At 40.7% G+C, this 27,561-nt stretch overlaps 2 protein-coding genes and 1 pseudogene across 2 annotated transcripts; all 3 read right to left on the reverse strand.

Annotated features, from left to right (window-relative positions):
* Positions 1 to 730: 730 nt before the first annotated feature.
* Positions 731 to 7,522, reverse strand: LOC133748707 (vomeronasal type-1 receptor 4-like). The gene is made up of 3 exons (XM_062177642.1): positions 7,404 to 7,522; positions 4,877 to 5,844; positions 731 to 852 (listed from the first exon to the last, which is right to left on the reverse strand). The coding sequence occupies exons 1-3, from the start codon at positions 7,520 to 7,522 to the stop codon at positions 731 to 733; spliced, it is 1,209 nt and encodes a 402-aa protein (XP_062033626.1).
* A 1,428-nt stretch (positions 7,523 to 8,950) lies between these two features.
* On the reverse strand, positions 8,951 to 20,873 carry LOC133748708 (small ribosomal subunit protein uS2-like; annotated as a pseudogene).
* Positions 20,874 to 21,598: 725 nt separating this feature from the next.
* Positions 21,599 to 22,600, reverse strand: LOC133748710 (vomeronasal type-1 receptor 4-like). Its single transcript, XM_062177643.1, has 2 exons — positions 22,259 to 22,600; positions 21,599 to 22,207 (listed from the first exon to the last, which is right to left on the reverse strand). Exons 1-2 carry the CDS (start codon positions 22,598 to 22,600, stop codon positions 21,599 to 21,601), a joined length of 951 nt encoding a protein of 316 aa, XP_062033627.1.
* Between the last annotated feature and the right edge of the window lie 4,961 nt (positions 22,601 to 27,561).

Raw genomic sequence — 27,561 nt, forward strand, 5'->3', positions numbered from 1 at the left:
ATGTGCCAAGGATTTCTAAGTGTCTCATGGGAACTAAACATATATTTATTGTTGCAGCACAAAATCCATTGTATGGGCATTTCTTTTTTTGTTCAACTTCTGATTTTGTGTTAAATTTATAATATACATTCAGAAAAGAATTATATAAAAATCCTTCCTTTGATTGGACAATATTCACTTTCTCTGGTGAACATTCACAGGTCAGCAAGCAATGAATAAAACTGAAGAATAGAAGTGGGAGTGGAAGAAAATTCAAAAGTGCTCATCAGGACAAGGATGCTATCGGTAGTCCTGCCTCAGGGAAGGATTTGGAGGAAACATTGTTCCTATGAATGTGTTGCACTGTTTGTGCCTTTACAGGATAAAAACCATGGAACAACTGGCATAGCGTGTTGAGTTCCAAAAGAAATCATGGATATCAATGCTACATCCAATGACTGTAATTTTATGAAATACAGCACTTCAGTAGTTATAATCTCTTTTCTTTGTGATGTTTGTGTTGTTCCATTTGCCAAAATATCTAGGTACAATAATGTTTAATATCATGTGCAAGGCCCAGTGGAGGATATTGGAGGTGCCTATGTACTTGGAAAATTTTACTTTGAGCTCTGCCCACCTGGAGTTCCTAGAACTAATGGTGATGACCTGGGAGAAACTCAGGAGACAGGTGACACCAGTGGACACATCCGTGCCCACTCTGTACACACAGAACACAAGGTTAAACCCAACATCACTGAGGAAATGCTTCATCCTCAAAGCTGCCATGGTTTGGGGACTCCTTTAGAAGAATGACTAAGCAGTTGGCCACAATCAGGTCTTTGATGATCAAATCTGTGGGCCCGAACTTGCATCCTGAGAAGCAGAGAGATAATGGGCAAGAAGACAGAAATCCCCCAGGATTCCAGCAATAGTCTGTGATGAGGCGATTATTCCCATTTCCTCGTCTCTGATGGCCATTCTGACAGTTCCCGGTGACTGCTATTTGTCTTCTGAGGCAGAGATTCCTCCATGGGAACAGGAGGCAGGAGCCACTTAACATTAGTTCCCAGCAAGAAATCACGAAGTATCTTTATTTTAAGGTTTATTTATTTATTTGAAAGTCAGAGTTACACAGAGGAGAGGCAGAGAGAGAGAGAGAGAGAGAGAGAGGTCTCCCATCCAATGGTTCACTCCCCAATTGGCCACAATGGCCAGAGCTGCTGCCATCTGAACGCAGAAGCCAGGAGCTTGTTCCAGGTCTCCCACAGGGGTGCAGGGGCCCAAGGACTTGGGCCATTTTCTACTGTTTTCCCAGGCCATAGCAGAGAGCTGGATTGGAAGTGGAGCAGATGGATCTCGAACTGGCCCCCATATGGGATGCTGGCACTTCAGGCCAGAGCATTAACCCACTACACTACATCACCAGCCCCTAAATCATACAGGATCTTTAAGCACTAACAGCAAAGTAAGGACCAAGGCTATGAGAGCTATACATGAAGTTTATCTTACAGTCTTCATAATTCCATTAGGTAAGGGGTAAGGAAAAATTAAGGAGATTAAGGTTAATGATTTGCCTAAATTCAAACTTTTTTTTATGGGAAATCAAAAACCAGAGCCTGGCTGGGGTGTTAAAAATGCGGGGCATGTAAGCCCTATGCTAACTGAACAGTGTTAGTACCCGTGTTTTTCTGATTATATCGATACATATTTAATAACTTGCATACCTTATTTTACCTTAGATTGATGGCATTGCATAATTCTGGCTGCAGCAAGTTGACATCTATGTGTCAGCATGTATTGCGTAAGTCAGTATCAATAATGAGTGAAGCTTGGTATATCTTAAACAGCAGAGATGCCCTGATGGTAGTACACAAAATTCTATATGGATCTGCTCCATAACAAATGGTATTTTAAAATGCACCATTGCCTTTATTCCCAGATAACAACAGGAACTCAAATTTACTTCTCTGCCAGCAATAAAATGTTGCCCATTATGGGGAATCATTGAACACTAACTAGGTCTTGTCCTAATCCATGGGAGAGGAGACAGTGATCTGTGTTGAAATAGTGTAGGATAAAGATTCAATGTTACTCATTTCAAGCATATGCCTATGGGTTCATCAATACCTGGCTAAAGTAAAAGTATTAGCAAATACGATAATATTAGTGTCACATTAAAATGTAAACACATGTGCAAAAGATCTTCTATAAAGTATGATATGTATGTCCTAAAAATGCAATTACAGAATTTGATCCAGAAGAGTGTGCAGCTGTGGAATTTCAGTGAGATATGAATTCCAGACCTGTGTGTTTGACATTAAAATGTTTACTACAAATCTTAAAACTTGGTAGGATGTTCATAGATTACTGCTGGAGTGCCATAATTTTGTCCAGGACAATGCTAAATTTATTGCATAACTACACTGTAATGAAGTTTGAAAAGTATCTTGTATTTTCCAAGTTACACACTAGTAGATTCTGAAGATAGAGCTGCCCAAGTGGAAACTGAAGTCCATGCAAATGGGGGGTTTTCAAACCTTTGTGGAAAATACATATAACAGTCTCACACTTGGCTTCCAAAAATGTTTTGTGCCAAAATGAACTTATCACTTAATTTCATTTTCCAAAGAACTTTTTGGAGGTGTGTTGAAACAGAGGTGCCCTTGGATAGTTAAAATATATGGACAAAAAGAGCAAAAATATTCCACGTACTTTTCCTTGCCTGATTAGGCAACATCTTATGAAAATAAGTAAAATATAGGCTGTTAAAAAAGAACTAGAATAAATGAAAGTAGTAAGAAAATAGTAAGAAAATTGGAGCTCTATCGGAAATCACACATGAAGATGAGCCAAAGATAAGTCTCAGACTCTGATCAGATGCTTAAACAGTTTATTCTAGCGGGGCTCCCATAAAGCACATACTGCGACAAGTTGGTGGCCTGGTCCAGATACACTCAGGGCTGGGTGACCATTGATCAGAAGGGTCTTCCTCCAAAGACCTTTCTCAGAGTCCGTGAATCTGACCCCTTTCTTATGCCTGTATTCAGCCTAGGTCAGATACTAGGAGTTTCTGTCCTACAGGGACATGGGGACATACACATCAGAGTAAAATAGGCTGTGAGGATTATACAGTTTGTTTTATTCTTATTAGCATTGCTTTAGATTTCCTAATTTATAATTTCCCAATATGATTAATTCATAGGAAACAAATATAATTGGATTTTATGTGTCTATATGTGTGCATACACAAACACATTGAAAATACAACATATTATGTCTGTAACATGGAAACAAACATACACACACAGAGACATAGAGTCAGGGACAGAGAGGAGAACAATGGCTCTCAGTGCCTATTTCTTCACATCTTCAAGGTTAATGGAAGGCTCCTCCATGAACTTATTTTTTCACCTATGGGACAGGGGAGTGCAACATGGAAACTTTCTCTTGCTCATATGCCCAAATTACCTCTTAACTGTAGGATTCATAAAGCTCTCTCAAAAGATCTCATGTCCATGCCAGGATATTCTAGACTTTGTGCTCCATTCATAGGCAATACTGCCCTGGTGTCATTTATAAGCAGCAGACCACATTTTGTGCTCCACTGTGCCCACCTCAGGTCAAACTGGCTTTGTATGTGAAGATGTCCAAATCAACTGATCTCCTTCATAGAGTCTGATTTCACCTTGGAAGTGGTTCCCAGAGCTCCAGTAAGGTTCTCAAGATGGCCACTCCAGGAAACTGTTTTCCCTCCACATAATTCCTCTCTGTTCACTGCTCCACAGGGGCACACATAAAATGTTGCCCTGCTTTGTGGAGTTTGTGTTACATTCCCATAACTTGCTAATTTCTGACAAATTCCTTATGTCAGATTCAGGTGACAGCTATGAAGACTCCATAATTTCCACATTTTTTGTTTTATTTTTTTAAAAGATTTATTTTATTTATTTGAAAGATGGATTTACAGAGAGAGGTAGAGACACAGAGAGAGGTCTTGCATCTGCTGGTTCAATCCCTAGATGGCTGCAACAGCCAGAGCTGTGCCAATCTGAAGCCAGGAGTCAGGAGCTTCTTCCAGGTCTTCCAAGGTTTGAAAACCCGCTATCTGCATGGGCTTCAGTTTCCACTTGGGCAGCTCTATCTTCAGAATCTACTAGTGTGTAACTTGGAGAATATAAGATACTTTTCAAAGTTCATTACAGTACAGAGGCCCAAGGACTTCGGCCATCTTCTGCTGCTATCCCAAGCCATAGCAGAGAGCTGGATCAGAAGAGGAGCAGCCAGGACTAAAATCAGCACCCATATGGGATGCTGACCCATTAGGCCAGGGCATTAACCCACTGGGCCACAGCGCCGGCCCCAATTTCCACATAATTTTGTGGAGCTGGGAACATGAATAACATTTCCATAATACAGGAATTAATGTGGTAATTACACAGTAATTAATTTATGATAATTTACCAGCTTATTCCTTATTTTAGAGCAAAAATTCTGGGTGTCTTGTTGACTACACTCTGGTACAGAGATTACTTCCACAAACATGATTAAACTTTCAGAAGAATTGATAAATAAAGAACTCACATTGTGTAAGAAGGCATTTTCTCCAGTAGTTAAGAGGCCAGGCAAGACTATTATGTCCAAATCATAATCCCTGGGTTTGATACCCAGTTCTGATTCTGACTCCAGCATCCTGGTAACCCAGACTCTGGCAGGCAGTGGTGATGGCTCAAGTCCTTGATTTCCTGGTTTCCAATTCTGACCCTAATTCAGAGCCATGTTAAATATTTGGAGAGAGAATTACACTATGGTTAGCTCTCTCTGTCTCTCAAGTATATTAATGAATGAATAAATTTTTATAGCCATTGTGAACACATACAATTTACACATTCATGCTAACCAGAGGATTCTGTATTCCTTGTGGGGACACAGCAGAGCCTGGGCACTCTGGAGTCATGGCTCATGAGAATGTAGGGGCTCACAGTTGAGAAACTGCCAGTGATTAGTGCAGAGGTGTTCACCAGCCACACACTGGGGTTTTTTAAAACAGTCAGGCAAATGTGAAAGATGGAGGAGAAAATGCAAAAAGGCACAAAGGTGCTCACCAGGACGAGGATGCTGTGTGTGGCTCTGGACTCTGGGGAGGACCTAGAGGAGATGTTGGTCCTATGGATGTATTGGACCTGCTTCTTGTGCCTGTACAGGATGAAAATCATGTAGCCGCTGGAACCCAGCATAAAGTCCACAAAAAGAACATTTTGGAAAAATACTACAGCTGCATAAAGGGACTCTGTGAATTCTCCAGGATTCACAGCAATACAGTACACATAATCAACTTTCTCTGTGATATTTTTGTTGGTTTTTCTCTCGGTTACATACAGAGGTACCAGAATATTTAGTATGAAGTTCAGTATCCAGAGGAGTGTAATAAAAGGGCCAATGTATTTGGGAGCCTTTGCTTTAAATTCTGCCCACCTGGGGTTCTCAGGACTGATGGTGATGGCCTGGGAGATACTCAAGAGGCAGGTGCTGCCAGCGGACACGTCCCTGCTCACTCTTTGTACATAGAACACAAGTTTGCACCCAATATCACTGAAATTATCATTTAGCCCCAAAGCTGCCATGGTTTGGGGAACTCCTCTAAAGAGAATGATTAAGCAGTTTGCTACAGTCAGATGTTTGATGATCAAATCTGTAGGTCTAAACTTGCATCCTGTGAAGTAGAGATAGAGATAATGGGAAAGAAGAGAGAAATTTCCCAGGATTCCTGTAATAGTTTGTGATAAGAAGATCATCCCCATTGTCAAATCCCTGGCGACCATCCCATTAGTTCCCAATGTCTGATTATTGTCACTGAGCCTAAGATTCCTGTATGGGAAATGTGGCATGGGCTCCATGTATTAATACCAACTGAAACTCAGCTCTCTCTTCACATTATTCTCCACTTGCACTAGTTCACATATAGAGATAACTGCTTAATATTTTTCCTTTGTGAAAATGTTTCCAAAGAGTTGAATAGGTAGTCTTTAAGGCTACTTAATTAATTACTGGTATAGAGACACATGTATTGATTCTTGATTCTTTGTCACTCCATGAGAGTGACATGAGAAGGCAGGTTATAAAGTTATTACACTGGTTATAAATTACTCAGCTGATACAGGCTAATGATTTGTCTAGATGTATATTTATTTTTTATGTGCAAAGTGGAATGTTGAGCCAGCTCGGTTTGAACAAAAACAGTTAAACTAAACACAGTGTTATTCTAACATAGCTACTTATCTGTGTTCTCCAAATAACACATGTGTATACTTGCTTATTTTTATGCTTTGTCAATTTTTCTTAGACTTTTGGTACATTGTTTTTCATTTTGCTTGTACATTTTACCTTTATGCATAAAGATTTACTCCATATGACAACAACAATAATGTAAACAATAGGTGTATCATCAACAATCAGAAAACCTTATTATAGTATAATTTCTGGGGTCTTTCTCCTTGAAAAATTGTACATAAATCAACATTTATTGTAGGAATGTATAGAAACTCAAGTTTTATACTAGGTACAAAAATAACACTCAAGAACAGATTGTTCCCTACACTACAGGACAAACACCAGTATGTGGTGAAATTTTGTATTGTTAAAACTGAAGATTACTACTTTTATGTAATCATTTATATCTTTACTAGTACTTAAATGAAAGCATTTTCCATAAAGCCAGAACTTTGAAAGGCATTGAAGGATACAGCATTTACCACACGAAATCCCTAGGGTCAGTTCTTGTGCATTTTATCATTTCAAATTGTGGAGCTTCCAGTTGAGATGAAAATGTTTTCACTCCAGAGAAATTCAGGAGACACATTCACACTTCAATTCTGCCACATGCAACCAATCACACAAGGATAACTAACCCTGCCTTTCCTTAAACAGGCTTCCCTTATCAAAAATGGAAGAGAATCTTTCCATAATAAGTAACTGTGGATGTTTTCAGTAGACAACAATCAATACTCCATTAAGCAACTCATATGACAGAGTTAGAGAAAACTTTTCTATTCCAGGAGTTGCCGCTGGGATTGTTTCTGCCAGGTTCTGAAGATTCCTGTCCTAATCCACATCACAGTTCCTGTATGTCTCTGTTAATTCTGAAAGTGGAGTCCACGACTCGTGTACCATAGACTGAACAGCGGATTTATTTGAAAACATAGTCCTGAAGTACATGAAACACCATATTTCATGATTATTTAATTAGGCACCAAGAGTCAATGTCATTGTGCACAACTCCAAATTCCAGGGGTTGGTGCTGGGTGTAGGACCCCACTTCGCTGTCCTAGCTCAGCCCATATCTCGGAATGCTTCCTCCTTCCTGTGAGGCTGGGGCACAGGACCAGGAGTAAGCACAGGAGAATCCCTTTTCTCACCTGATCACTCACCCAGACTCCAGAGACACCTCCTTGCTGAAAGCTTCTCTCCTTCGCACTGACATAGAAAGTCCCCAGTTTCTTTCAGCCTCCAGGACAAGCATTGGCATGGAGGTCACCACAGTCAGCATTGCTTGGCAGGGGGCAGCTGGAGCCCTAGAAATGGTGTGCGCCTGTGACCTCACCTCCCTGCAGAGCTGCAATTATCTTTTCACCTGCAGCTGCACTGAAAGTAAAGTTAGGACTGAGGAGACTTCTGAGAACATTTTCTCTCCTGCTAATTACAAAAAACGATTACAACCTGTAGTTAATAGAGCCGAAGAGGCTGCTAAAGTCTTTTAAAGTGGCTTCTGTTTTTTGTTCCCTGAGGCAGGCAGGGTGTGACCTGAAGGGAGCAGAGGATCCTGAGTTTGACATGGGAGGGATGGGCAGTTGAAGCTCCTGTGTCTCCTTGGATTCATACCAAACTTGTTTCTATCCCAGAGTGAGTTCTTTCCTGAAGTTCAAACCGCTAAGCTCAGCATCATTTATGTAATTCACAGAGCAATTGGAAGAATGCTCCTGAGAAAGGTTTTCAGAGTCACAGGTGCAATGGAGACCATGATGACCATAGCTTACATGAAAAGCAACTGGGTTTGTGTGACAACCAATTTCAATTGTTTGGGAGTTGGATATGTGAGTGTTTTACAGAAGATCATTGTTTACAAATATTCTCTTGTCATTCTCATGTCCATTATGTATATAAAGTTAATGAATAATATCATTACTAAATGGAAATTTATGAACCCTCATAATGAAACTGTGATTTTACAGGGAGAATTTTTTGAGTCTTTTAACTACTATGTAAGCCATATTATCTACTAAGTCCAAGAGAATTCAATGGTTTCTACTATCTTTTTCCTGTTTGGTTTATTTTAGTTTCCTTGGTTGATTTTTTTTTTTATTAGAAAGATAAAAAAAAAAGAGTACGAGTTTGTTCCTTGGATGTTTCTACCAACAAATCCACTATTTTCCCAAGTCTGCTATTTAATTGCCAGCCTTCTCACCATTTCCAGATCAGGCATTAGAGCTGTAAGGATGGACTTCTCTGAGGCAGCAGTTTGTTGGAACCCTGCACTCAGTGATGGAGAGATGTGCCAGATTCCCTCCTGGGTTTTTATATGTCTTGAGCTTTTTTTTGTGCCTAAATCTGACGTGATAAAATTCCCTTTATTGTGATATTCATGCAATAGAATAACTGCTTTAACACGATTAATGATAGCATGTAAAATTTAGATTTCAGTGTTCTTTTCCTTTCCTTTACATAAACCAATTACATATTCTTGGTAAACTTGTTGAAACTCAGGCCCCCCTATTCTGTTCTTATGAAGTATATGTCTCTGACCTTCCCTATATCACACTGTTTGAGTACTGTGACTTTGTAATGTATTTTGAAACCAAAGAGTGTGAATCTTCTGGCTTTCTTCTTCTTTCTCAGTATTTTTTTTTTTTGTAGAAACTGGTGTTTATTTTCCATCAACCTCATTCCCATGTTTTCTTCAGAGACTGTGAAAAACAGCTTAAGACCACTCAGTAGTTGTTCCTACCCAGTCAGTGACCTGAGCACTGGGCACTGCAGACCAGTCTTCAGTGGTGGGTGGGGCACTCCAGTCTTCAGTGGGGAACTGCTGAACAGGCATAGAGGGCACCTGCACACCTTCAGACCAGTCTGCAACCTCAGGTTGGGTAGCAGTGAACTCAGGCACTCGGGCCATCCGTTCACCTTAAAACTCCTCCTTGGTCACAGCTTTTTTTAGTGGCTGCCTGCTCTTCTTTTTCAATCTCTTCAGGATCTCCCAAAGTAGAGCATGACCTCCCAGGGGTGTTCATGGGAGATGGTACCATGCATGCACAGAACTTCCTGGGTCAGCATCCACCACATCAGACCCACTGGGTGGGCTCCCTTGTTGTTGCATGGGATGGCAATGTCCATGTAGCACAGAGGAGAGTCTGTGTTACACAGAGCAATGGTAGGCAGGTTCACATAAGATGCCTCTGTGAGAGGCTGGTGAGCAGCCCTAGGAGCAGTAACCACCAGAAGCTGTGGTTCCTGAAGGCTGCTGGATCTGGTTAGAGAAGGTTCTTGGTGTGAAGCAGGCAGCAATAGGAGTGGCTCCAGCGGCAGCAGCAAACTTCAGCACAGCCCTCTGGCCAGTGTTTCTGGAGAATATCACACTGACATCAGCAGGCTTTTCACTGGCCACAGTGGCATCAGCTGCCAACAGAAGTTTCAGATTTATGATGTAGATGCCATCACTTTTCCTTACTGTATATGCACCGTTCAATTTGGAAGTCAAGGTTGGTGCCACCTAGCTGGGTTCCTGCTGCAAGGACTTTGAGGACAGCCTCTTCCTTCATTTTCAGGACATCAACGGCTCCTGACTTTGTGACAGCTTCCCCTTAAATTACATGGGGAATCAAGAACAACACTGTATGGACCCTTCACCAGGTAGTATGGAAAAGCTTCAATATTGTTTTGACTTTTCAGAGTGTTTTGTTGTCTCATATATTTCACAAAAGTAAAAAAAAATGTTATTTTGATAGAAATTGAATTGAATCTGGAGATCATGTGGTAGTGCAGCCACTTAAAAATATTGATTCCTTCAGTCCCAGAGCACAATATTTCTATTCATGTGTTTGGGGTCTGTTCATTTTAGCCATCAGTGTTTTATGGTTTCCTGTGTATGCCTCTTCACCTTATTGGTTAAGTTTATTCCTAAGCATTTTATTCTTTGTGATGCTATCGTAAGTGTGATTACTTTTTAAATTTTCTTCTCAGATCGTTCATTGTCAGAAATCAATGATAAAATTTATTTTTGCATATTGCTTTTTATCCTGCAACTTTTCTGCATTCGTTTATTAGTTCTAATATTTTTTAGCATATTCTTCAGACTTTCTACATAAAAGACCTTGCTGCTGATGAGAGGAAATTTTACTTCTTCTATCTCTCATTTGGGTGTTTTTTCATTTCCTTTTCTTGCCTAGCCACTCTGCTGAGCATTCCAGAGCTCTATTGAATAGAAGTGGTGTGAGGGCATCTGTGTCTTGTTCAGTATCTCGAAGGACAGGTTTTGGCTGTTCACAATTGAGCTTGATCTTATCCCTGGGAGTTTTATATCTGGGTTCTATTATGTGGAAGTCATTTCTTTCTATAAATAATTTTTGAGTTTTTATGATGAAATATTGTTGAATTTTTTCAAGTGCTGTTTCTCTTACCCTTTGAGGTGATTCTATGATATTTATTCTTCATTGTATGGATGCTGTATATCACATTATTGGTTTGCGTGTATTCAAATACCCTTGCATCCAAGGATAAATCTCATTTGGTTGTGATGTGTGATCTGTTAATGTGCTGTGGAATTCAATCTGGCAATGTTTTGTTAAGGATCTTTTCATGTATCATCATCTGGGTTATAGGCCTAGAGAATACTTTTCTTGGGTATTGTTTTGTCTGACTCTGGTATCTGGGTGATTTGGCTGCATAAAGTGGGCTTGTAGGTGTTCATCCTCTGTTTTGGAGAATGTCAGGAAACACTGTTAGGAATTCTTCTTTGGATGCTTGGTAGAATTCATCTGTGAAGCCTTCTTTTTGAGAAATTTTTTATGGATTATGAACATTGGTCTGACAAGGGTTTTATTTTGTCTTTTATTGATGTATTCTTTGTTTTTTTCATTTCATTTTATTTTTCTTGAAAACAGATATTAATATTAAAGTGAGAGATTCATGACAATGATTATAATAACATGGAGAAAGAAGTGTATATTGTTGTTTACATGGTATGACTCAATGAAGCCCTATTTACACACCAAATGACAGGTCATCCATATAATTTTTTAAGATTTATTTATTTATTTATTTGAATGGCAGAGTTAAAGAGAGAGAGAGGTTGATCTTCCATCTACTGGTTCACTCTCCAAATGGCTCCATTGGCTGGGGAACTGGGCCAGGCCAATACTAGTGCTCATTGCAATACAGGCATCTCAGGTTGTGGCTTCAGCCACTGTGCCACATTGCCGGCCCTGACACCCACACAATTTTTATACTAACTTTCACAAATAAGAGAAAACATTTGATGTTTGTCTCTATTAATTCAATCTTGGTAGCTTGTATATCTCTAAGCATTTATTCATTTCTTTGGGGTTGTCCAATTTGTTGGTGTATAAATGTTCATAATAATCTTAATTTTTTTTTACTTCTGTGAATCAGTTGTCTCTTTCATTCCCAGTTTCATTTGTTTGAATCTTCTCATTTATTACTTTATTGATCTATGTAGCATTTTATGAAATTTGATTTTTTTTTGACAGGCACAGTGGACATTGAGAGAGAGAGAGAGACAGAGAGAAAGGTCTTCCTTTACCGTTGGTTCACCCTCCAATGGCCACTGTGGCCGGTGCACCACACTGATCTGAAGCCAGGAGCCAGGTGCTTATCCTGGTCTCCCATTCAGGTGCAGGGCCCAAGCACTTGGGCCATCCTCCACTGAACTCCCGGGCCACAGCAGAGAGCTGGACTGGAAGAGGAGCAACCAGGACAGAATCCATCACCCCGACTGGGACTAGAACCCAGTGTGCTGGCACTGCAGGCAGTAGATTAGCCTATTGAGCCATGGCACCAGCCTGAAATTTGATTATTTCTGAAAAAAAAAGAAGAAAAATAAATTCTAGGTTCTGTTGATTTTTAAAATGGCTTTTGTGTTTTATATTTCATTTCTTTCTGCTCTAATCTTATCTTCAAAATTCTCTTACAATAACCGTGGAAGCTGTAATTTTCCTAACAGTCTCTGCCCTCACCTCTGTGTGTTCTTGCTGGTGTAACTCTGAGAAGTGCTCAGGTGACTCTTCTTCTTTCTGGGGCTGGCACTCATAATTTCCCAGCAGCCTCACAGATAAAGAAGAGCAAAGGACTTCAAGACCTGCGTGGATCTGTCTTTCTGGTTAAGGCTTATCCTTCTGAGTGCTTGCAGTACCAACTCTTCCCTCTCTGGATATGCTAACAGCTGGACCTGCTACAACCAACCAAAATACACCACCACAAGTGAACGAAGCCATCCACAATATCAGGATTACCATCTGCATTCTTTTTATAATTAAAAAAAAAACTCTAAGGCCAGTGCTGTTGCATAGCAGGTTAAGCTGCCACCTGCAGTGCTGGCATCCCATATGGGTGCCAGTTTGAGACCCAGCTGCTCCACTTCCAATCTAGCTCTCTGCTATGGCCTGGGAAAGCACTGCAAGAAGGCCCAAGTCTTTGGGCCCCTCCATTCATGTTGGAGACCTGGAAGAAGCTCCTGGCTCCTGACTTTGGATTAGCATAGCTCTGGCCATTGTGGCCAATTGGGGGAGTGCCCCAGTGGAAGGAAGACCTCTCTCTCTCTCTTTCTCTGCCCTTCCTTCTCTCTCTCTCTGTAACTCTTTCAAATAAAGAAATATTTTTGGAAAAATAAAATAAATCTCTCTTTGATATAGGATTGATTCAGTCATACCCATTAGAAGGGTCAGACCCAAAATCTATGCCCTACTATGAAACATGAAACCTGTAAAGGGACACTTCAAAAAACTGGAGAAATGAAATGTCGCTTTCAACATTTTCATTTGCTTTTTTCAACTGAATATTTTTATTGTTTTTGACATCACATTTTTAAAGATTTATTCATTTATTTGAAAGGCATATTTATAGAGAGGCAGAGAAAGAGAGAGAGAGAGAGAGAGGTCTTCCATCTGCTGGTTTACTTCCCAGTTGGCTGCAATGGCCAGAGATGCACCAATCTGATACCAGGAGCCAGGAGCCTCCTCCAGGTCTCCCATGTGGGTGCAGGAGCCCAAGGACCCTGGCCATCCTCCACTGATTTCCTAGGCTATAGCGGAGAGCTGGATTGGGAAGTGGAGCAGCTGGGACCTGAACCAGCACCCACATGGGATGTCAGCACCATAGGCAGTGGCCCCACCTGCCGCAACACAGAGCTGGCCCCGATATCACATATTTTTAATTTACACTATAAGGTTTAATGGCCCCCTAAATAAAGAACTCAACAAATCACTCTGATTCAAGTGGTTGCAACCACTGTCTGCAGACCGCTTAAATTTTCAGGTACTTATTTCTCTGGATTGAGTTCGGAGGACTGCATTAAAAATTATGTAGACAAGGCCGGTGTCACAGCTCACTAGGCTAATCCTCCACCTGTGGTGCCAGCACCCTGAGTTCTAGTTCTGCTCGGGGCGCCGGATTCTGTCCCGGTTGCTCCTCTTCCAGTCCAGCTCTCTGCTGTGGCCCGGAGAGGCAATGGAGGATGGCCCAAGTGCTTGGGCCCTGCATCCACATGGGAGACCAGGGGGAGGCACCTGGCTCCTGGCTTCGGATCAGCATGGTGTGCCGGCCGCAGCGTGCCGGCCGCAGCGGCCATTGGAGGGTGAACCAACAGCAAAAAGGAAGACCTTTCTCTCTGTCTCTCTCTCACTGTCCACTCTGCCTGTCAAAAATAAAAAATAAAAAATAAATGTAGGGTTCATAGATATGCATGGGAAAGCTGTCTCCCAACAGGATAACCTTCCCCTGCCCACACAACACACACATCAAACATGTAGGAATAACTGATCCTCTGATCAAAAGGGCCCTTTCCAGATTCCACACACCAGGTCCTACTTTCAAGGAGCTACGGGATTGCTGCAGTCTGCAGTTGGCAGAAAGGATGCACAGATGATTCCAAGTAGTTGTGGATGATGTGTGGTAACCAGGGTGTGGCAAGGAGAGCTGGGAGTAAAAGGAAGCATAAGACATTTCCTGAATAAAACAGAACTTGTTGGCCTTATAGCACACTACAATGTATTGTGAACCACAACATGGCAAAGTGCACCTGAGTGGGTCTCTGGCTGACATTTTAAAGACGATAATGGAATTTGAGAACGTAGTCAGAGGAGAACATCTCTGAGGTCTTGGCTTAGGAAAAGGTTTCTGACATGGAAGAAAAACACTCAGTGTACAGGAGGCAATGGCAGGCAGATTCTACTGAAATGAAGAAAGGATCCTGTTCAGAAGAGAGAGAAAGCAGTGGGGATGGGGCAGAACACAACGAGGAAGGTCCCTGATCCAGGATGTAGAAAATCCTCCTGCAAAGATGCAAGGACCCAGACAACTCAGTGGAAAAAACAACCTAAAAGACACTTTGAGCAAAAGGCCAAGATATTGGATTTTCTTAGCAATCAAGGAAACACGATGAAAGTGACTGAAACCAGTAAGAAAATTAAAATGAAAATTGGGGATTACTAATTTGGTGTAGTATGTGGGCCAACCAGGAAGCACATACATGGCTAATGAGCACAAAAATTTGGGGAAAAAATTTGAAAAAAGGTGAAAAGAACTTTTTGGAAATTATTTAATTGGCTGTAATAAAGCATAACATATGCTAATCTATGGTATAAGAATTGCACTACTATGTATGCACTCAAAAGATATTTGAATGTGCTCACCAAATGTGAACCAATCTTCATTTGCACATTTCCATCAAGCAATGATCCTGACAGCCCCACCCTGAAACCACTCACATGAACATCTACACAGCAATGAGGAAATTATTGCTTGGTATTAACACAATGGAATCCCTACAGCAATGTTAAGCATATAACCCCCAATAACACACAGCAATACCGATAAATTCCCAAGCAACACAGAAATTAGAAAAGCCTTAAAAATAGTAAATGCTGTATTATATCATTTATGTAAAGTGAAAGGAGAAACAGCCAAACACACAGAATTTCATCCACACTCTTAGACATCAGAATAACGTGGTGAAACGAGGCTTCGGGGGTTGAGACGCTGACTGCATTCTGTGTTGTAGCGAATGTTGAGTGAATATGGGCTCAATCCATGAAATTTCACGTCACCTGTGCATGTGATGGTAAAATAATGTTAGTACATATCAAAAGTAGAAATGGGATCAAAGTAATGAATTAGTGTTGGATTGCCATTCTGTTATCCAGGAGGAGTAAAATGCATTAGTATGTGTACTGTTATTAGTTTTAAAATGCTTGATTAAATGTATAGACTAAAAACTAAGAAATATTGAAAGTACAATGTCAAAAGTGAAAGGGGTGCAATGTGCAATTATTTAAATATTTTTAAAAATTTATTTATTTATTTATTTTATTTGACAGGTAGAGTTATAGACAGTGAGAGACAGAGAGAAACGTCTTCCTTCCGTTGGTTCATTCCTCTAATGGATGCTATGGCAGGTGATGTGCAGATCTAAAGCCAGGAGCCAGGTGCTTCCTTCTGGCCTCCCATGTGGATGCAGTGGCCCAAGCACTCGTGCCATCCTCCACTGCCCTCCCGGGCTACAGCAGAGAGCTGCACTGGAAGAGGAGCAACTGGGACTAGTACCCGGTGCCCCAACCGGGACTAGAACCCGGGGTGCCGGTGCTTCAGGTGAGGATTAGCCAAGTGAGCCACGGTGCCGGCCCAATTATTTAAATATTAAGACAAAAGTATTTAATACTAAACACTAAGGACATAGAAGATGTGCTATGAAAAGCACTGTATAAATCAGAAAAAACGGTCTACATCCATTTTCATATTAAACATTAAGTAGAAGTAATTACTCTTCTTGAAACTAATTTTATTTACTACTATATTGAATTGCATATTATTTCAAAAGCTATATATGAAATGTTATCTATTACGTAATTGTTAAAATAATATATAACCATCAGGGAAAAGAAGCAAAATGCAGAGTTATTCTTAACAGAAAGTCAAACATATTTTTATGTTCAGTGGGATATAGTATTAATATACATTAATTATAATTAATTAATAATTAATAAATATACATTAATATACATTAATATACATTTCTCACACCTTATTAAGAGGACAATGAAGTGTGCTTTATTCTCCTTGTCCCCATGTGGGAGAGAAATTTACCCGCTCATAAGAGAGTCTTCTCTCATCCTCTAACCCATCCCACAAAGGTCCTTGTCCTTCCCAATTCCATAATGTCATGTCTTTCTCACCATCCCATTTTTATCAAACTGTAGGAAATGTATTTGACCTTAAAGTGGAAAGGGTTATATTTGATCTTGTGTACAGTCTGTCATACTCCCCATAAGAACCTGCTGACGTTTTGGACATGATTTGTCACACAAAAGTTCTTGAAAATTTATTAGGAACAGAAGCTGATAAATTGTGGAGAGAACATGAGCATTACATGAGGGGAATGGCTCTCCACATGATAGACTTCTACTGACAAAACACAGATTAACTGAGAAGCAGACAACAAAGGCCCATTAAAATTCTGGAACCAGTACCTTGGTTTTAAAAGATTTTAATTATTTATTTGAAAGGGTGAGAGTGAGAGAGAGAAAGAAACAGCGAGAGAGAGATTTTCCACCTGCTAGTTCATTCCCCCAGTGGCTGCAAGGACTTTGTTGGGCCAGGTTGAATCCAGGAGCCAGGTATTTCATCTGTATTTTCCATGTGGGTGGCAAGGACCCAAGTGCTTTGTCCATCTTTGCTGCTTTTCTAGGCATATTAGCAGGAAGTGGCTTGGAAGAGGAGCAGCCAGGTCTTGAACTGGTGCTCTGACATGGGATGCAAGCTTACAGGCTACAGCTTAACCCACCTTACCATATCAGCCCAAGCACCTTCTCTGGTGTCACTGAGGGATTGACACAGTGTTTGTCGGCAAGGAGGAAATGGCGAGAATGACCTGAAGCCGTAGTGGACAAGTCAGCTCCTAGTGTGATGTGAGGTTTACTGGGAGCAACAGCAAGTGTAAGAAGGAAGCAAGCCACAGTGTGACGCTTTCTAAACGGACTGAAATTGCACAGTGATATAGGAAAATCATAACACTGTTTGTAGGACATAACCAATTAGTTCAGATTGAAGGGCTGGTTAAAATTTTCAAGGTGAACAATGGAATTTCTGGAAGAACTTAGAGGAATCTGTATGGTCTTGGAATAGGATAGATGCTTAATGCAGAATATAATAAAGAAAATGACAATTTAGATCATCTCAAATTCAAGAACTGATCTTCATCTAAAGAAAATGAGAGAGAAGGAGAGAGCGAGAGAGAGAAGAAGAGAAAGAGAAGGAGAGAGAAAGAGAAGGAGAGAGAGAGAAGGGGAGAGAGAGAGAAGAGGGGAAAGAGAGAGAAATATATCTATATCTATATCTATATCTATATCTATATATATCTTCTTCAAGGAAGAAGTACCTACAATATTACAGTAAGCCAATAAACCAGTAGCAAAAGAAAGACATAGAAACCAAACTAGGCTTTCAAAAAAGGCATACTCAAATTCTATTCCATATGTGAAGAGATAATTTACTCAGTATCCAAAAAGATCAAATAAAACCACTTCTTGAAAGTATACACCATCAAGAGCTAAAATTTTAATTATTGAAATTCCTCAGTGTTGGAAGACTCCAGATAAACTAGGAGTCTCATACAGTGCTGGTGGATTATTTATTGAACTCTTTATTTAGTCATGGCTTTAAGGCTTTAGCTATAATGTATTTAAAAATGCTACCTCACACATTTTTAAAAAGAAAAGGAAGAAATAACTTCTGCAAGAAAAACAGAAAGTTGGTTAAAAATGCTACAAGGAATAGAAAAAGACTTCAGAAGTATTTTGCAGTATGTTTTACAGTCGAACAGAGATAAATCTATGGCACAATGATCCCCCTACAATGTATACACCAACAGACCTTCATACACATTCAATGACAGATGAATTTTAAATTTACTCTCGGCACTGTTCCTAGTGACTCAACCTGAAAACCAGACAAGACCAGCTAAATTAGTTGTTGGCTATTCACGCAGCAGAATCTTCTGTACTAAAGGCAATCAGCAATGAACAACATGAGACAGTATGTATAAGGTCTCAAAGGACACAGGAATAAAAAAGTCCAAACAATTGTTCCTGCATTATTTCAATTATAATATAAAATAGATGCTGAAAGTTGAATATACTCATGTTTCCCAAGGGAGGTGGCTGCAAGTAGAGGCAGAATGTGGTGCTGGGCTGAGAAGGGCTGACCACGTTCTGTTTTGAGAGCCAGGTGTTGCACAGAAGGTTTTGTGAAATTTAAATAGGAAGTGAATTCCAAGATGCTGTGTCTGACGTTGAAAATGTTTACTACAGGTTTTAAAAGTTGACTGAATAGGCACCAGGGCTGTGGTGCAGCAGCATCCCATATGGATGCTGGTTCTAGTCCCGGCTGCTCCTCTTCTGATCCAGCTCTCTGCTATGACCTGGGAAAGCAGTAGAAGATGGCTCAAGTCCTTGGGCCCCTGCACCTATGTGGGAAACCCAGAAGAAACTCTGGCTCCTGGCTCCTGGCTTCAGGTCGGCACAGCTCCAGTCATTGCAGCCATCTGGGGAGTGAACCAGTCTATGGAAGACCGACCTCTCTGTCTCTACTTCTCTCTGTAACTCTTTCAAATAAATAAAATAAATATTTTTTAAAAAGTTGACTGAATGTTGGTAGAGTACTGATTGAGCACCATCATATTGGGCAGGGGGAGTTAAACGTTGCATATAACTACACTGTGATGAGCTTTGAAAAGTATCTATGGCCAGAACTGTGGCATAATAGGTAAAGCCTCTAATTGCAGTGCCGTCATCCCACATGGGCACTGGTTTGAGTCTCGGCTGCTCCACTTCTGATCCAGCTCTCTGCTATGGCCTGGGAAAGCAGTGGAAGATGGCCCAAGTCCTTGGGGCCCTGCCCCCTCATGGGAGACCTGGAAAAAGCTCCTGGCTCCTGGCTTTGGATCAGCACAGCTCCAGCCATTGCAGCCACCTTGGGAGTGAACCAGAGATGGAAGACGCCCCACTGGCCTTTCAAATAAAATAAATGAATCTTTTAAAAAAATCTTATATTTTCCAGGTTGGAAGCGAATAGACTCTGAAGACACTACTGCCAACAATGAAAACTTTGAAATCCATGTAGATGGAAAGCTTTCACAGAGGTCATGGAAAATGCATGGACTGACAATACCATTCTTGGCTTTCAAATATGCTATGCGCGCCAAAATAAACTTCTTACTTAACTTCATTTTTCCAAGAATTTTGAGGTGCCCTTGTGTAATTAAAATATGAAGATTAAAATAGAAAAAAACATTGATGTTGATTTAATTCTCATGAATTGATTAGGCAATATCTTATGAAAATAATTAAATATAGTTAAAATATAGAGTTCAAAATTGTCTAGCAAGAAATTACAATAGAAAGAATAAAAATGTGAGAGCTTTAATGAAAACCACATAAGAAGATGAATCAAAGATGAATCTCAGGCCCTAACAGATGCTCAACAGTGTATTCTAGAAGGGTGCCCACTAGCCAGATACTAGGTGCAAGCTGGTGGCCTAGACAGGAAACAGTCATGGGATGGCCATAAGGGGCTCCATCCAAAGACCTCTCTCAGAGTCTGTGTGAATCAGCCCCCTTCATTATTCAGCCTAGGTCGGGTACTAGGAGTTTCTGTCCTAAAGGGAGTTGGAGCTGAGCTTGCAGGAGAAGCTTTGCTTTAGGTGAGTGAGAGCTGCCTGTGTGCTGGGGTGGTCTTGTCTGCTGGGCTTCCCTGGGCCAGGATTGGAAATCTCCAGGCTGGGTCACATCCTACAGCTGAGGAACAGGGAGTGTCGACCCTGTCAGATCTCCAGGGGGCCTTTAGCTGTCACTGACCTTACAGCCAGGGTTTGTTTTCTGTAGTGTCCTACACACAGGGACATGCACATCATATTAAATAGACTGTGGGCTTAACACAATTTGTTTCATTCTTATTAGCATTGTTCTGGATTTTCTGTTAATAATTTTCCAATATTATTACTTCATAGAAAACATAATTTGATTTTATATGTTTATATGTGTGCATATAGAAACACATTGAAATACAAATAGATAATGTCTGTAACATGGAAATCACATACACACATAAACACACACACACATACAGAGAGAGAGAGAGAGAGAGAGAGAGAGAGAGAGAGAATGGCTCTCAGTGCCTATTCCTTGACATCTTCAATGTGAAGACTTCTTTAATGGAAGGCTCTACAATAGAATTATTTTCTCACCTATGGATTGAGGAAGTACACCATGCAACCTTTCTCTTGCCCACATGCCCAACTTACCTCTTCACTTAAAGATACAAAACGCTCCCTCAACACATCTCACCTCCAGGCCATGATATCATAGACTGCGAGCTCTGTTCATAGACAATACTGGCTTGGTGTCTTTTATAAGCAGCAGAATATACATCTGTGCTCCCCTATGCCTACTCCAGGTCAAAGAGGTCATTTGTACGTGAAGATTTTCAAAGCGACTGATCTCCTTCATAGCCTCTGATTTCAAAGGACTCCTTCCTCTTGGAAATGGTACAAAAGATTCACGTATGGTTCTCAAGGCTTCTTCTCTGGGAAACTTAATTTTCCCACCACTAAATTCCATGCCATTCACTGTTCCATGGGGCTTTCTTCATCTTCTGTGTTTTGGGGCACACATGAAATGTTGCCCTACTTTATGGGCTTGTGTTACATTTCCATTACTTGCTAATTTCTGACAAATTAATTATATCAGATTTAGGTGACACCCATGAAGTCTTCATAGTCTCCACATTTCTCTGCAGAGCTGGGAACATGAATAACATTTCCATAATATAGGAATTAATGTGATAACTACACAGTAATTAATTTATAATAGTTTACCAGTTTATTCCTTATTTTAGAGCAAAAATTCAGGCTGTCTTGTTGACCACGCTCTGGTACAGGGACTGCTTCCACAAACATATTTAAAGTTTCAGAAGTCTTGAGGGATAAAGGCCTCACATGGTGGGGGTAGGCATTTGGTCCAGTAGTTAAGAGGCCAGGAAAGACTATTATGTCCAAATCACAGTCCCTGGGTTTGATACCCAGTTCTGATCCTGATTCCAGCATCCTGGTAGCACAGACCCTGGCAGGCAGCGGTGATGGCTCAAGTCCTTGATTTCTGGGCTTCCAGCTTTGGCCCTGATCCAGAGCCAAGTTAGATAAAAAAAATTAAAAAAAAATTGGAGAGAGAATCACATTATGGTTAGCTCTGTCTCTGTCTCTCAAGTACATATATATGATTAAGTAAATTTTGAAACCATTGAAGAACTAACCATTTTGAATATCTGTACAATATACATGTTCTTGCTAGGTAGAGGATTCTGTATTCCTTGTGGGGACACAGCAGAGCCTGGGCACTCTGGAGTCGTGGCTCATGAGAACATAGGGGCTCACAGTTGAGAAACTGCCAGTGATCAGTGCAGCGATGTTTACCAGCCACAAATTGTGATTGTTTAAAACAGTCAAGCAAATATGAAGGATGGAGGAGAAAATGCAAAAAGACACAAAGGTGCTCACCAGGACAAGGATGCTGTGGGTGGCTCTGGACTCTGGGGAGGACCTGGAGGAGATGTTGGTCCTATGGATGTACTGGACCTGCTGCTTGTGCCTGTACAGGGTGAAAACCATGTAGCTGCTGGAACCCAGCATGAAGCCCACAAAAAGAACATTTTGGAAAAACACTACAGCTGCATACAGGAACTCTATGAATTCTCCAGGATTCACAGAGACACAGTACACATGATCGACTTTCTCTGTGACATTTTTGTTGGTTGTTCTCTCATATACGTACAGAGGTACCAGGATATTCAGTATCATGTTGACTATCCAGAAGAGTATAATGAAAGGGCCAATGTATTTGGGAGCCTTTGCTTTAAATTCTGCCCACCTGGGGTTCTCAGGACTGATGGTGATGGCCTGGGAGATACTCAGGAGGCAGGTGCTGCAGGTGGTCACATCCCTGCTCACTCTTTGTACATAGAACACAAGTTTGCACCCAATATCACCGAGGAAATGCTTCATCCCCAAAGCGGCTATCGTTTGAGGAACTCCTCCAGAGAGAATGACTAACCAGTTGGCCACAGTCAGGTGTTTGATGATCAAATCTGTGGGCCTAAACTTGCGTCTTGTGAGAGAGAGGTAGAAATAATGGGAAAGAAGAGAGAAATTCCCCAGGATTCCTGTAATAGTCTGTGATAAGAAGATCACCCCCATTATCAAATCTCCAGTTGCTGTTCCATCAGTTCCCAATGTCTGATTATTGCCTCTGAGCCTGAGATTCCTGTATGGGAAATGAGGTATGAGCTCCATGTCCTAATATGAATTGAAATTAAGCTCGCTATTCACATTATTCTCTGCCCACATCAGTTCACACTCAGAGATAACTGCTTAATAATTTTCCTTTGTGATACTGCTTCCAAAGAGTTGAATGGCTAGTATTTAAGGCTACTTAACTAACTGCTGGTGCAGTGACACATTTATTTTTTCATAACTCCATAAGAAGGCAGCAGGTTATAAAAATAGTTATACTGCTTATAAACTATTACACTGGTTATAAAATTATTACTCAGGATGAGACAGACAAGTGATTCAGCTAGTTGTCAACTTCATTTCTTAACACGTAAAGTGGAATGTAAAGCCAGCTGGACTTGTACAAAACTAGTTAAATTGACCAAAGTGTTTTTATTTTTTAATGACAGGCAGAGTTAGACAGTGAGAGAGACACAGAGAGAAAGGTCTTCCTTCCATTGGTTCACTCCCAAAAGGCTGCTACAGCCAGTGCGCCGCATCGATTTGAAGCCAGGAGCCAGGTGCTTCCTCCTGGTCTCCCATGCAGGTGCAGGGCCCAAGCACCTGAGCCATCCTCCGCTGCCTTCCCGGGCCACAGTAGAGAGCTGGACTGGAAGAGGAGCAATTGGGACAGAATCCGGCACCCCAACCGGGACTAGAACCCAGGGTGCTGGCGCTGTAGGTGGAGGATTAGCCAAGCGAGCTGTGGCACCAACCCACAGTGCTTTTCTAACATAGCTACTTAGCTATGTTCTACAAATAGCACATGTATATGTTTAGTGATTTTCATGCCTTACCGATTTCTCTTACACTGCTGAGACTTTATTTGTCATTTTATTTGTACAAGTTTACCTTTATGCATATAGATTTACTCCATTAGACAACTTCAGTAATGTCTAAACATGAGGTATTTTATTAATGTGCAGATAACCTGATTGTAGTATAAATTCTTGGGTCTTTCTCCTTGCAAAACTGTACATAAATCAAAGTTGACTATAGAAGCAAATAGAAACAATTTTTGCCTTTTATACCAGGAAAAAAATAACATTCAAGAACATATATTGTTCCCTACACTACAGGACAAACACCAGTATGTGGTGAAATTGTGTATTGTAGAAACTGAAGATTACTACTTTTATGTAATAATTTATATCTTTACTAATACTTAAATGAAAGAATTTCCCATAAAGCCAGAACTTTGAAAGGTGTAGAACTATAAAGCATCTACCCCAGGGATCCCTAAGGTCAGACAGTGTGCATTTTATCATTTGCAATTGTGGAGCTTCCAGTTGAGATGAAAATATTTTCAGTCCAGAGAATTTCAGGAGACACATTTGCACCTGAAAGCTGCCATATGCAACCAATCACGCCAGGATAACACTCTTCTGTCAACAGGCTTCCCTTATTAAAGATGGAAGAGAATCTTTCCATAATAAGTAACTGTGGGTGTTTTCAGTAGGAAACAAGAAATACTCCATTAAGCAACTCATACCACAGAGGTAGAGAAATCCTTTATATTCCAGGAATTGCCGTTGGGATTCCCTGTTTCTGCCCAGGTTATCAAGATCCCTGTAGGTTTGTCCTAATCCACATCACAGTTCTCGTGTGTCTCTACTAATTCTCCTGTACCACAGACGGAACAGCAGATTTATTTGGAAGCACAGTCCTTAAGTACATTAAACACCAGATGTCATGATTATTTTCATTAAACACCAAGAATCAGTGTCATTGTGCACGACACCAAATTCCAAGGAGTGGTGTAGAGTGTTAGACCCCACTTCCCTGTGCTAGCTCAGTGCACATCTCAGAATTCTTCCTCTGTTCTGTGAGGCTGGGGCGCGCGGGTCAGGTGGAAACACAGACAAATCCCCTTTCTCCCATGATCACTCACCCAGACTCCTGATAAGTCTCCTCACTTGAAGCATCTCTCCCTCCCAAACGGACATAGAAATGGTCCATTTTCTTTCAGCTGCTGGAATAAGCACCTGCCTGAAGGTCACCACAGGCAGAACTGAGTGGCATGGAGGCAGCAGGGCCACTACAAAGGGTGTGTGCCTGTGACCTCACCTCTCTGCAGAGCTGCAATTATCTGTTCACCTGCAGCTGCAATGAAAGTGCAAATTGGGGTAGTGAGCGTAATTGTGAAAACTTTTCCCTTCTCGCTCATTACCCAAAACAGTCAGAACTTTACAGTTATTATCTCCAAGGAGGCTGGGAAAGCCTTGTAAAGTGGCCCCTTCTTTCCTTTGAGCCATGAGGCAGAGAGTCTGACCCTAAGGGAACAGGTCCTGAGTCTGACATGGGAGGGCTGGCAGTGAAAATGTTGTGTCCCCCTGGATTCATAGAAGATTTCTTTCTACCCCAGAGTGACTTCTTTCCTAAACTTCAGACCACTAAGCTCAGCCTCACTGATGTGATGAGCAGAGCAGTGGGGAGAATGCTCCTGAGAAAGGTTTTCAGAGACACAGGTGCAGTGGAGAACGTGATGACCATAGTTTACATGAAAAGTCACTGCACTTGTCTGACACGCAATGACAACTTCTGTGGAATTTAAAAGGATATGACAGATTTAAGATTCTTCTTTACCAGTGTTCTCCCTTATTTGTCATCTCCAGTAGCTACAGGAAGCTAATGAATAGTATCTGTAGAGACACGGAAGTTTCTGATTCCTCATACTCGAAACCATGATGAAATAGGCAGAGTCTTTCAGTGCTTATCTATTCAATTTACATAATTCAATGGTTCTCATTGCCTTTCACTGTTTTCTTGTCTGATCAATTTTTAGTAGCCTTTGTTGGTTTTGTAAAATTGACTTGAAATAGAAAATATGAGTTGAAATTTCTTCCTCGGCTGTTTCTACCAACAAATCCACTATTTTTCCCAAGTCCTCTCTATCATCACCAAATTTCCAAACCAGGGCTGTAATGACAGACATCACTTAGGCTGTTTGTCATGTCCCTGTACTCACTGGTGGACAGACGAGCCAGGATTCCTATCTAGTTCTTGATATGTTTTGAATGTTTCTGTGCCAAATCTGTCATGAAAAATCCCTTTCTTACAATATCCATGAAAGAGAATATGTGCTTTGTTACCAGAATTAAACATAGCATTGCAAAATCTAAAGTTCAGTACTCTTTTGCTTTTCTCTTACCAATTCTTACAGAAAGTGAAGGTGCTAATATTTTAGGGATATACTGACAATTTTATTAAAAATCTACTATTCATTGAACTAATGCACTGGATTCATAATGTGTGTTATGTGTCGTGATCTTTCTATAAATTCATCAGACAGCGGGTATGTAGGTTGCACACATGTGTTGGGTATTGTGAACATGCAGTCATGAACTTGAGTATAGATCATCTCTGCAGTATCCTGACTTTATTTGCCTTGGATATAAACCCTGAAGTGGGTTTCTCAGGTCTAATGATAGTTTAATTTCGTATTGTTTGAGGAACTGGCCTGCTATTTTCAATAACAACTGCGTCCAATTTACTTTCCCATTAATAGTGTCCAGAAATTCACTTTTTTTCACATTCTCCCCAACACCGGTTTTCTGTTTCTCTTTCTTTGCTCTGCTTTGCCCCGTCTTCATTTAACAGTTGTCCCAAAAAGTGTGAGGTGATACTTCAGTTGTGGTTTTTATCTGTGTGTCTAGCCTTTAGTCATTTTAAGCACATTTTCTTTTCTTTCTTTTTCTTTAGAGATTTATTTATTTTTTTAAAGGCAGAATTATAGGGAGGGTAGGCGGATAAAGAGAGATCTTCCATCTGCTGGTTCACTCCACACTGGCTACAACGGCCTGAGCTGTGCTGGGCCAAAGCCAGGAGCCAAAAGATTCTTCAGGGTCTCCCATACAGGTGCAGGGACCCAAGAATTTGGGCCATCCTCTACTGCCTTCCCAGGCCACCAGCCGGGAGCTGGACTGTAAGTAGAGCCGCTGGGACTCAAACCAGTGCCTAAATGGGATGCTGGCACTGTAGGAGTCGGCCTTACCACTATGCCAAAGCACCGGCCCCGATCACCTTTTAATTAACCTGTCGATCATTGGATTACCTTGCTTGGAAAAATGCTCATTCAGGTTCTTTGTCCATTTTTGTATCAGAATACTTGTCATTTTGACATTGATTCATAGGTTTCTGTTATATGCTTTAGATATTAATATTTAGTTAGATATGTTTTTGCAAAAATTTTCCTCAATTCCACAGTAACCTTTACATTTTATTAATTATTTTCTTTGTTGTGCAGAAGCTATTTAGTTTGGTTGTATCTCTTTTTTTGCATTTGTTTCCTTGGTTTTTGAGTTGTATCTAAAAATTCATTGCCAAGGTCACTGTCAAGTAGATTTTACCCTTCAAATTTTATTTCTTCAGGCCTCAAATTTAAGCCTTTAATTAATTTTGAAGTGATTTTGCTTATCATATATGATAAGGGTACAATTGAATTTTTTTTCCCATGTGGATCTCCAGTTTTTTTTTTTTTTTCCCCGCACTACTTATTGAAGGACTCTCCTCATCCCACTACATTTTCTTCGGAACTTGCTGATGCTCAGGGTTCTCCAATCTGTTCATAAAAAGGCCATATGTCTGATTTTTAGGACAGTATAATAATGTTGGAATAGTGTGAGTTTGTAATATTTGGACATGAAATATGAAAATCAGTTTTGTTCTTCTTTCTAAATATTGTTTTGAATTTTCAAGGTCTTTTGATGTCCACATGAATTTGAGCATTTCTTGACTTTTGTAAAAAATGCCATTGTGATTTTTGATAGGAATTGAATTGAACTGAATCTCTAGATCACATGATAGTATGGACATTTAAAAATATTCTTACAGGGCCAATGCTGTGGTGTAGCGGGTAGGGCTGCCACCTGCAGTGCCAACATCCCATATGGGCGCTGGTTCGAGTCCTGGCTGCTCCACTTCCAGTTCAGCTCTCTGCTGTGGCCTGGGAAAGCAGTAGAAGATGGCCCAAATGCTTAGGC

Source organism: Lepus europaeus, chromosome 19, assembly GCF_033115175.1.
Source record: "Lepus europaeus isolate LE1 chromosome 19, mLepTim1.pri, whole genome shotgun sequence".
Taxonomy (NCBI): Eukaryota; Metazoa; Chordata; class Mammalia; order Lagomorpha; family Leporidae; genus Lepus; species Lepus europaeus.